This window comes from Macrobrachium nipponense, chromosome 28 (assembly GCF_015104395.2).
Source record: "Macrobrachium nipponense isolate FS-2020 chromosome 28, ASM1510439v2, whole genome shotgun sequence".
Lineage (NCBI taxonomy): Eukaryota > Metazoa > Arthropoda > Malacostraca > Decapoda > Palaemonidae > Macrobrachium > Macrobrachium nipponense.
The window spans coordinates 74,691,582-74,704,333 of NC_087217.1; the positions used below are offsets into that span (position 1 = coordinate 74,691,582).

Below are 12,752 nucleotides of genomic sequence, written 5' to 3' on the forward strand. Positions count from 1 at the left end.
GCCTTTCCGCTAATATAAATACAATGAGTACACACAGACTACGTCTGTGCATATTATCATTTATATGTCTGTAAAGAAATACAAATTGTCGATCTCTGCGTTCGGAACTCTGTCGACCTGACTCATGTCCGTCCACACCTGTCATTGTATACCCCGCGCTCGGCAATAAAGCATCAGTACCCAGTTACCTGTCTCACTTGTCCCCACAACTGGTGACCTCCTGGATTGGACGGTAAACACAGCAGTTTTGGCCCTGCCATTAACAGACTCACTACAGATGCTTACCTTCAGAGAACCTTTAACGGAATCACACAGCGATACAAAGTCTAGGTCTCTGAAACCTTTCTTCGGTTGACACTGACGCCACTAACGAACTCCTTACAGCACACCTTTCCAGGTGCTTTTTCTAGCATTTTCGAATGGTTTGACTCACACCATTAATGACACACATCAACCGCACTCAGAAGTCATTAACAGACCCACACAGCATCTACTCTTGACTCTGATGAACCCCTAACCATTAACTGACTAAATATGGTGCTTTTGTGTTTTAATGAGCGAGACATCCATGATGACAGAGTTTGGGGTACACAGTTCCTCCGACGACAATCAGATTCTCCACAACACTCTCACGTCCACGAGAGTATCAATCGGCCATGCAGTCAAACTGCCACCATTCTCACAACAGAATATGGCATCATGGTTCCTGCAGGCGGACGTCCACTTCAGAGTAGCAGGAATCACGGACAGGAGAGCCTAGGCCAATATTGTCATGATGATGCTTCTGAAGGAGGTTTTCAGCCACATCACCCCGTGGGTGGACAAACAGGTCCATCAGATAACCTATGGGGACCTGAAGAACAAACTTGCCAGGACATACTCCCTTCCCGTTCCAGTGAGGACCACCCGAGTCCTCAAACTTCATCAACCAGCCCCTGGGAGACACAGCAACCAAGGACGCCTGGGACGAGTTGATGGGCCTCCTGTTGATATCATAAATTGATACGGATGGACAGACAAGGGAGATCACCCTGTCATGGGGGATTTTCCTACTATGCCTTCCACAGGATGTGAGGGCTCAGATCATCGAGGTGGATACACTACCAATGGACATCCTGGTGGACAGGGCCCAGAAGCTCCATGAGGCCACCAGGGCCTCGAGATATGCCGCAACTCCTTCAACCAACAAGCCGGGGGCAAAGAACCTGAGGAGACGGACGTGAACGCAGTTTATCAGAAGAAGGCACCCTCACAGCAGCAGCAGCAGCAGCAAAAAAGAAGATTAATTCATCCTGGTGCCATTATCATCAGCGGTTCAGGAAGGATGCCAGGAATTGCAGAGCCCCCTGGTCCTTTCCAAAAAACAAGGATGGCGGCCACCCTCAAAAGCAGCCATGGCCGCAAACTCTACAGGATTCCACCCAGTGGGGTTCTATATCTGTGACGCCATATCTGGACGTAGGATGCTGGTGGACACAGGTGATGCAGTCAGCATTCCTGGAGTCGTAGGAAGACTGCAACCGTACACATGACACCGCTGCCATACTTGTGGCTGCAAATGGGAGTCCTATTTGCTGCCACGGGACCCGACCCTTAAGATATCCATCCTGTGCTGCACCTACTACTGGCCCTTCATCATCGCGGACGTCAAGGTTTCTCTGCCGGGGGTTGACTTCCTGGCACATCACAGACTTCTGGTGGAGGTAGTCCGCAAATGTTTACTGGACACTGGGACCTGCCATTCTCGACCACTCACAGCTAGACCAGGCACACCTGCCGTATGCTCCCTCGCATGCCAAGTTCTGACGTCTTCTACCCAAGAGGCTCCAGGATGCCAAATGCATGTTCACCGACATGGAATGGATGGGAATCTGCAGAAAGGTATTGAGTCCATGGGTGTCTCCCCTCCACATGTTGAAGAAGTCCGACAGCAACTGAAGGCCCTGTGAGGACTATTGCCATCTGAACCTCATGACAAAGCCGGACAACTTCCAAATATGCAGGACCTCACTGGGCCCTTCATGGGCTAAGATCTTCGTGAAGATAGACTTATTAAAGTCCTACTTCCAAGTTCCTGTACACCCTGATGACATTCCTAAGACGGCTACCATCACACCGTTCAGGACGTACACATTCTCTGACTCCACTTTCGGCCTCAGGAACGCTGGGAGTACATTCCAATACTGATGGATAGCATCCTGGGGGGATCTGCCTTTCTGTGTCTCTTACGTGGACGACATCCTGGTCTTCTGAAACGCCGCCAGGAGAACAGATTGGTTGTCTGTTTAAGCAAATGCACCTTTGGAGCTAAAAGGGTAGATTTTCTCAGCCAAGAGATCTCCCCGAATGGTGTTCGCCCAAGGCTGTGAAGGAGTTCCCAACACAAGCGACAGTAAAGACCCTACAGGAGTTCATTGGTATGGTGAACTACTGCTGCCAATTCCCCCCGAACATCGCCCACATCATGTCTCCCTTAACGGAAGTCGTGAAAGGAAAGCCAAAGAAGCTGAAATGGGAAGCCCCCAACAACGGGCCTTCGAGGTAACGAAGGCATCCCTCACTGAGGCCGCCACATTGGTATACCAAGATCCCGATGCACCCCAGAGACTCACCACCAATGCCAGCAACGTTGCAAGCGGAGCCGTTTTAGAACAAATTGTGAACGGTTCCCCTCGACCACCTGCATTCTTCAGCCGAAAGCTCAAGATGCCGGAGACCCACTACAGTACGTTCAACAGGGAACTGCTGGCCATCTACCAAGCCATATGGCACTTCAGGTGCCTCCTAGAAGGCACTCCTTTCACCATGATGATGGACCACCAGCCGTTGGTCCACGCATTCATGAAGGCAGGAGATGCATGGTCAGCAAGACAGCAACGCCACCTGGCATCCATCGCTGATTGTGGCTGCACCATCAACTATGTCCTCGGTAAGAGGAACCCCATGGCCAATGCCCTGTCAAAAATCAAAATAAACTCTGTCCATCTGGGGATCGACTATGATGATCTGGCACGGGAACAGGCCGCCGATCCTGAATTGCCAACTTACCACACAGTGCTTACTGCACTGAGGTGGGAAGACGTTCTTGTGGTCCCATCAGGCTCGATGCTCCTCTGCGACACCAGCACAGGCCACCCTCACCCTTTGATACCAGCTTCACGAAGAAGACAGGTGTTCGATGTGATTCACAGACTGTTTCATCCATCAGGACAAGATGCAGCTGATGATGGAAAAATTCGTGTGGCATGGGATCAAGAAGGATGTATGGGAGTGGATCAATAGGTGTGTGGCTTGGCAGAGAAGTAAATTCAACTGACACACGGAATCAGGAGTAGGGGATTTTCTGCAACCCAGGCGATGGTTTGGACACATCCCCATCGACATAGTGGGCCCTTTGCCTCAATCGGGGCACGCCAGATACCTCCTGACTATCATTGACCAATCCACTAGGTGACCTGAGGCGACTCCTATGACAGAAGCTACTATTAGTGCCTGTGCGGAGGCCCTTCTCTCAAGCTGGATCAGCCGCTTCGGCGTGCCAGACGACATCACCACGGAACGAGGTCCTGCCTTCCTGTCTGACCTGTGGGCCTCCTTGGCTCGCCTGATGTGAACGATGCTCCACAGCACCACCGCATACAACCTTGCAGCCAATGGCATGGTGGAGAGGACCCACCACTCATTAAAGGCGCGCTGCATGGATGAGAACTGGAAGTTGCAGCTACCCTGGGTCCTGCTGAGTCTATGCACCGCACTGAAAGCAAATGGTGAGGCATCACCCACAGAGAAAGTGTACAGCAGGCATTAGCCATACTAGATGAATTCTTCCCCACAGATGCAGCCGAATCAGATACATTGATTCCAAGACTGTAGGAAATTGCAGGAAAGTTTACGTCCTGCCTGAAAACCTTCGACAGGACCAAACATTTCAAGCCCAAAGGCCTGAACAGTTGCAAACACGTCTTCATGAGGAACAATGCCCACCGCAACCCCCCCCTCACCCCGACGAGACCTTACCGGGGGCCCTACCATGTCATATGCCGATCGGACAAAGCCTACCTCATCATGATAAATGGCTGCGAAGACTGGGTCTCAATTGACAGATTGAAACCTGCCTTCCTGATGGACACCAGGGAAGAAACCGGCAGTTGCCCCCAAAGTGACTCCACAAAACAAGGCCACTCCCAAAGCCCACCAGCACGCCCAAACGCCAAAACGCCGAAGGACTCAGCAGTCAATAACGCCCCACAACTGATCTCAAGGACACGGGGCTGACTCCTGCCTCCGCAACGATTCCGTGACTAGAGGTTCCTCATTTCATTTCATTTAATCTTCCAATCATTATTCATAATTGTCTTGGGTGACTACTTTTAAAGAAAACATCTGATCAATGTTTTTATTTTCATTTCAACGACTTGCTAAGTTCCAATGTTTATCATTCAATGTAGATTCCCTGGCCTTTCTGCCAATATATACGAGTATATCATGCACACAAGACTACGTCTGTGCATATCATCATTTATATTATTAAAAAATATTATTCAAGAAGCATCACTATAACATACAATAATTTTGGGTTACATGATCTTCAGTTTTAAAATAGATTGGGGAGACCACATGTTCTTCTCCCTACTGAAGAATATTATTTTCAAGTACAAAAAAAGTATATATTTAATGTTTTATATTTCTCACTACAACTGATTTTTTTTTCAACTGGTATTTCTAAAAAACGAGCCTTCTTATTGTGCTTTTTTTTTTTACTGTGTTTCATAATGGTAATGATGAAATTTCTTGTAAGGTTTAGAATGATCTTTCACTGAACTACAAATATTGAAGCTGATAAGAAAATCCAAGACTTTTCTTATCAGAATGAAGTATTGTTTGTCAAGAATATATCTGTGTTTAATAACAATAACTTCCTAATGCAAATGTTTTGATTAGAAACACATTAAGAATATAATATAGAATGAAGTGATGAAAAGCTTCCTCACCTTTTCTTTCGTACTTGACTTTTTATGTTGAATAATGGTTTGGAACATCCTGCGCTGATGTTTATGATTGCTTTATCTTCTCATTTAACACATATATTTGCCTTTACTAGGTAATTCTTTTGGAGTCTCCTTGTTTTAAAATATGCCCAATTCCAATGCATCTGTATTCAGTTATCTTATATACTTATATTTGTTTTCGGTTAGTTCTGTTTCTTCCTCCTGTTCATTCATAATTTGCGTATAGGTATCTTGTTCTATGGTTTGTTATTAAACCCCTAATGGATGGATACCCTCATATGAGTAATAATAATAGGTTTTGAGTGGTGGACGGATTCACTCATGCTGAGCATCAATATTATAGTGGGGATATTGGGCAGAAAAGACATTCCATTACTTCTATAGCCCATAAATTCACGAATGGCAAATTTTAGACTGGTTCAGCTCGCCGATTCTATGACTTCTAGGAGATATATACTGCCCTCTCTCTCTCTCTCTCTCTCTCTCTCTCTCTCTCTCTCTCTCTCTCTCTCTCTCTCACACATGATGTCTTTTTATATATTTGCTCATAAATATACCCAGGAGTTACTGATGGTTTTAGTTCGTTTCTTTTATGATAGTACATCAGCTATGATTGTAATTTTGCAAAGAAAAGTGCTGAGAAATATTATAAAAAACATTTTATAATCTAAAAAAGTTACTGGATCTTCGATCTCAATAAATTTACATAAATATTTTACAACAAATATAATCAGAATTCGTTACTGATTTTAGTTCTTATCTGTTTTGATATTGCGTAATTATAATTTTACAAAATAAATACAATTATTTATTAGATATAACGATATAACGTGACGCTTGTTCAAATTTACGATTACCTACCTCGTAAAAGAGGCCCCACAAGGGGTTGCAAATAGCCTTTTTCAACTTCTCGAGGAAGGCAGGGAGAATTTTTTAGAATTTTCTTACACCATGAGTATTTGCATATCTTCCTATTTCCACTGATGTGTTTTTTCCCTTAAATTGGCCGACCTCAAAGTTTCCCCGTTGTCGGGTGCTGCATAGATTTTTTTTTTTTTTTTTTGCCGGCTCTTACCGTTGAGCTTATAATTTCAAAATATTAGCTCCAAAACTGTACTCTTAATCTTTTATTTAGGAAACGCTCTCCGAATTCCGGTACAATCGAAAGCTAAATAAACATCCACAAATATAGTGTTATATACAAATGTTTCCCATTTTAGACTCATATGAGTGAGTATGGTGAATTGGAATGAGGAGCGTGTGTGCAGCCGAGCGGTTGACAAATTGAATATGGCTGCCCATTGTCGATTCTGAATTCCATTACCGGATATCGGGCATAGGGGATAGGGAGGGTGTCGGAATGGGGTGTACTGGTAATGGGATTCTTATTTTAGATTTCAAATGAACGACCCCCCCCCCCCCCCCTCCCCCCACCGGTCTCTCTCTCTCTCTCTCTCTCTCTCTCTCTCTCTCTCTCTCTCTCTCTCCTATTACTTGTCTTCAAATGAGACTGAATTTTTTTTATTTTACAAAAACATATTTTGCTTCATATTATACATATAGATCTGGCTCACAAAAGATAAAATATATTGTTCGAAAAATAGTTCTTTTTTAAGGGAATTGGTTTGAGTTCTTTAAAAAATTCTCATCGTAGGTTTCCCTCATTTATGAGAAAACTCTGGTTATTTTGTTTTGGTTTTTTTACTTATCCTCTCTGATAGAAAATTAATTCAAAGCGTTTTCTATCCAAAAATATAAACACTTTTACGGACGTTTATATTTTATAAAGATTTTACATGAAAAGGGAATAAATGTTTCAATAAAGATTAAAATTTTTATTAGTATCGCCTAATATAATAGCGGAGATTGTTAATAAAAAAATGCTTTCGCAAGACGCGATCCTCTTTTATTTCCTACGTCCAAGGTTTTAAGCAAAAGACTAACTAAAATTGCACGGGCTATATATAAAAAAAAACTTTTTTTTTCTTATTTCATTAAATATTGACCCGACAGGATACCTCTAGGCGTTTAGAAAAGACTGAATGAAAATAAAGGAATTTCAAAATAATGAATTATTTTTAAGTACGGTATTAGGTTTATAAAGTACACAAATAATGTTAAATGTTCCGGAAAAACAAATTTTGTGCAAAGGATGATTAAACTTTGATCAGATTTTTTAAAGCTTTTTCTATAAATTTAAGCGCGTTGAAGTCTCAGAGGCTAAAATTTGTGATTTTCAGTACCAATGTAAAATTTTTCTAGAGAGTTTTGACTCTTTGCTAGTTTATATTAGAAAGAACTACAAATAAAGCTTTATACAAAAAAGATTAAATATATTATTCCTGTATGGAAAGTTTACTAATACAAATTGTGACATCCACCCAGGATGCTTTTAAGAGAGAAATAAACTGAGAAAATATCTATAATACATATTTTTACAGTTTACAAAATCAATAAAAACTTTTTAAACATTACACCTTAAAAGTTATTTATTCATATTATTTGGCCATTTCCGTGAAATTATAATTTGACGTGGGCAAATCATCTCACAAAATTACAGAAATTCTACTCAAATATTTAACGGATTAGTTTCATAGGAATGATATAAACGTAAGAAGCGCTTAAAATATAGTACCTGTAATTAGATCATGCTGAAACTAAATTGAATTGAAATTGTTCGCCGTTTTTACACCCTTTCTTCTTCTGTTGAAAAGGAGGGAAGAAGTAATTGGATTTTCTTCTATACAAATGTTCAATGTTGGGCGTTCAAATGACCTTATAGATACGTAGTACAGTTGTATTAAGAGGGCTTAAAAATCATCCAGTATCCCTGTAAGGCTTATTACAAAAATCACAATCTAAATCAAGTCATAACTATCTATAATTGAAAATTAAGCTATGGAAGTAGAAAATCGACTTAAATAGGAATATTGTCGTATACTGAAACATATGGATATAATCAGTCGCACACTTTGATGTGTAATATAATAAGATCATATAAAATGTCTATTTTTATCTGTCATGAAAATCTTTTAGAGTTTAGAAACCGGACTATAAACAGTTGAAAGTTTGAAATTGCAGTTCAGTCATTTAATGCGTTTTTTTCTAATAACGAAATATGCCATGTCCACGATGGTGTAATGATTTTTTATCTTGCATTAATGAGTTGTTAGGATTAGTTGGTTTTGAAACAATAATACCTTTACAGACTATCTCATTGTTGGTTTAAAATCAACGGAAATTACTTCTGAGATTAAATTGAAAATGTGACCCAGAGAGAAGCTGGCACAGAACATAAAATATATTCTATGTGCAATGTATCCAGTGGATAGACACTTAAATGAGAGGTTATTCGTTGAATTAAATCTCACTACAGAGTTAAGGTTGAATGGACATCTCACCAAACCAAGTTATGAATGGGGGTAAAAATATTCTTTCTTTTTTATTTGTCAGCAAAAGCTTCAAAGGTTTAATGGACATACACCCAAGACAAAATAAATAAGTACATTGAAAATTGATATTAGTAGCAAGCGATAACATATAACGGTGACTAGGCTGTACATGTAATAATTTCATAAACAGTTCTCTTTGATAAACATAACATGGTACAACAACGAATGTCTACTATGTCCATTGGTCAAAAATTATTTTTGCTGAAAGTTTGTCAGTGAAATAGTACTCGTTCTATGAAACGTCTGTTGGCCGGATGTCCGGTCAGTATAATATGCTCTCATAATGACGAAATGAAATGAAAGTGAAAATTGTTTGGTGAGGGAGACAATCTGCATCTGAACAAGTTTACACTAAACCTGAATATCAATCTTACGTGTAGAAGCGAATAAGACAGGTCATTTCATATTTCATTTAATAAGTGATAATGGATATATGATATAGTTTAATTAGGAAAGCCCTAATTTAAGCTAACTGAGAATTGTGTAATTAAAACCACATATATCTAATGGTAAAGAGGTTTGGCAAAGATAACATATTGGCCTAGAAATCATTAGGTAGATGAATGAAGGTAATGTAAGAAAAATAAAATTATTTTCTCACTTAATATGACTAGTCGTACTATTATTATTAGCAATACTAATACTACTTGTGAAAATGACTTTTATTTTTTCATTTTAATGTAACATCATTTTAATTTGGCTATCGACAATAGCAGCATCGACAATGAGAAAATTACATTTATAATAGACAGATAATAGACCAATTTCAATTCCAATAAAAGAATTCTAAGCCAGGTTATGACTGACGTCCAACTTTTATTCCTGATGTGCTTGACCATTCATTTAAATTGGAAAAGGATTTATTTGCTTATTTCTATTTGCGATTCGTATAACATTTACTTCTTGCTTAATGTTGGTATTTTCTTAATTCTGTGTACTTGATGTTGAACATGTTTTCTTAGTATTTCTTTTTTCTAAATATACTCATTTTAAGTAAACATATTTACATATCCCCAAACAGTGTTATATACATACATGCATACACTATATATATATATATATATATATATATATATATATATATATATATATATATATATATATATATATATATATATATATATATATATATATATATATATATGTATATATATCTATATATATATATATATATATATATATATATATATATCTTATATATATATATATATATATTATATATACATATATATATATACTATATATATATATATATATATACTATATATATATATATATATACACACATATATATATTATATATATATATATATATATATATATATATCATATATATATATATATATATTATATATATATATATATATATAGTATGGTCCCCAATTATGCGAGAATTGGAAATTCGCCGATTCGAAGCACATACCTTATGGGAATAATTCCATTAGCGCCAAGGCAATGGCAAACTTACCTAGTCAAAAGTTATTGATACTACCCCATTTTCAATACTTTCTATGTACTATACTGTAATTTACTCATTTTCAATACTTTTTGTGTACTATACTGTAATTTTTTCGAATATGGAATTGTTCTGATGGATAAACAAAACATTAAAAAGGTTTTAATAACTTGGAAAAGTTTTAAATTATACACAGGATGGTGAAAACGTGCCACCATTGGGTGCAAGTGACTGTACGATGCAGTCATTTCCTTTAAAAAAAACCTTTGGATGGAATTTCCTCTACTTACCCCCTGTCAAAAAACCTTCATACTCCTCTATCTCATCCTCCGTGAAGAGTTCTACTGCTGAAGGAAGGCTTTGTGAAGCATTTGAGGTTTCGGGGACTAGGGGATCATTTATGCGTGTCTTCACTCCAGTTGAGCCTAACAAACCTGGTTACGATCGCCTATGTGTTTATTTGTCCGGTACGTTCACTATGTAATCGTTTTCATATAAATTAATTCTACGCTAAAAAAAAGAACTGATGAAAATTCAAAATTTTATATGAAATTACAATCTCTTAAAAAGAAATGATAAAAATTCAAAATTCAACATGAAATGATAGTTTCTTGAAAAGTTTAGATCGAAAGATTCTCTCTCTCTCTCGTAGTAGCCATCTTGCTTGTGAGACGTTCCCACGTGAAATCAGATTAATCAACAGATATCACAAGTTTAACATACGACTAGAATTTGAGAAATATCTAGAAGTGTTCGTGAACTATCGGTGATAGATTAGTGTGAAAATGTAGGATAAGCGTCTTCTAAGTTAGTTTATCAGTGTAATACTGTAAATCAGAACAAGATGGCAGTAAGTTCCAACTGCGGTGGGAAGAGATGGCGTAATTTAGCGTGTTTAGCAGATTCGCAATACGATGAGGTAGCAGGAAGGAACTGGCCATTTCTCATCTATGAAATCAGCAACAGTCCTAACCAAAAGATACAAAAGCATTCATAGATATATTAGAAGGATATAATCCTTCAAACTGGAACCCCCAAATCTAATGAAAACATCTTGAAAATAATTGAAGAAGTTCCAAATAAAATCCAAGTGGTCAAGAGACTCATAAAGAAAATATACATAAACCAACATATTCCGACAAAGAAAATGAATAAGGTGAATCTTGTGAATATCCTAATTGACGCATTAGGAAAAAGAATGCCAAAAGCATGCAAACTGTGTAAGGTTTGGTATAGCATAGTCAATCCACAAAACCTAATCAGAAAATGTGCTGCATGCACATTCCGACCCATCCACAGTGTGCTGAGGTAATACAAGATATGAGAAAAGATACAAGAATTTTTTGTTCAACATGTCTATCATGGATAGACAATGTTATTAAATCAAGATTGAATGTACAAATAGTTGAGGATGAAGAAGAAGAGAAGAGTAAGAAGAAGAAGAAGAAGAAGAGAAGTAAAGAAGAGAAGTAAACAAAAAGAATGATGACAGAAAAAAAATAAGGAAAAAACAAAGAACAAGATAAAAGTAGGGATGCAGAGATACTCATTGATACTACATATGAGGCAATAAAGCAGCATACCTACGAAGAAAATAAATTACGATATGGCACAGAAAAGCAAATCCCGAAGAGGCTCTACCCAGATCTACACAATGACGGGAAAGAAGAAAAAATAGACAAGAAAGACAAAATCTGCAACCTTTTGAAAGAATGGGAATTGCAGATTTGGAGAAAGATGTTACTACAAACATCCTAAGGTATGTCAACAACTATGAAATATATGGTAAATGTGCATACCTAGATGGATATTGGGATGATTGCAGAGATCTGCATCCAAAAATATGCAAAAACCTAAAAGAAGGAAAAGGATGTAAGTTCGACAAAAAATGCAAATATATGACCATGTAGCCATGAATCATAATCAAAATAAATAACCAACCAAGTAATAAAATCCAAAATAAGAAAGAAACAAATAAAGAGCAGAAATCAAGAATATCAGGTAAAAGAGAAAAGCAAACCACCAATGAGATATGCAGAGATGTCAGCAAAAAATTTCAATGCATCAGCTCCAAAATTCTACTCAGGGATAATAACTATTTTATTATGCAAGAGGATATTGCAGAAACGGAGAAAATTGCAGATTCAGACACAAAATGAATAATTATGATGAAGGAAGATCAAATATTATGGAAAAGTTGGATTTTTTAATGTCAGAATTTCTGGAAATGAAAAAGAACAACCAACCAGAACAGGAAAGGAAAGACATGGGAAAATCCTTATTACTACTAATATTAAATGAAGGAAAACACGCAAACCATCATAGTGATGAATGCGCAGGGTTTAGTTACGAGTAACTCAAAAAGAAAAATAGAGTACTTAGAAGAACTACCCAAATTGAAAAGAAAATAGATATAATGAATATAAGTGAAACCTGGTATTCCCAAGAGACTGGGAATGATGATCAAATAAACGGGTTCCAAACTTATAGATCAGATAGAAAAAAATAGGAATCAAGGGGGAACCGCAATATATGGGAAGACAAAAAACAAGGAAAAATATATGAGAAATATAGAACTCAGAATGTGAACTAATAGCGGTAGAATTTGAATCTGAAAAATTAATGAACATAGTAATATAAGACCTCCTAATACTAAAGAGTTTGACTTAATAATTGAAAAATTGGATGATATATGTAGAAATCACAAGACTGGACTATTCTCCTATCTGTGAACTTCAACTTTCCTTTTCGTAGATGGAAAGAACGAAAATAGGGAGATTGTGGATGTACTTATACATATAAAAAAGAGAGTAATAGTAGTGCAGAAGATAAGAG

The 12,752-nt window shown here is 37.8% G+C and overlaps 1 protein-coding gene across 1 annotated transcript; it reads left to right on the plus strand.

Annotated features, from left to right (window-relative positions):
• The first annotated feature begins 3,658 nt into the window (after positions 1 to 3,658).
• On the plus strand, positions 3,659 to 4,275 carry LOC135201235 (uncharacterized). The gene is made up of 2 exons (XM_064230112.1): positions 3,659 to 3,792; positions 3,918 to 4,275. Exons 1-2 carry the CDS (start codon positions 3,659 to 3,661, stop codon positions 4,273 to 4,275), a joined length of 492 nt encoding a protein of 163 aa, XP_064086182.1.
• The last annotated feature ends 8,477 nt before the right edge of the window (positions 4,276 to 12,752 follow it).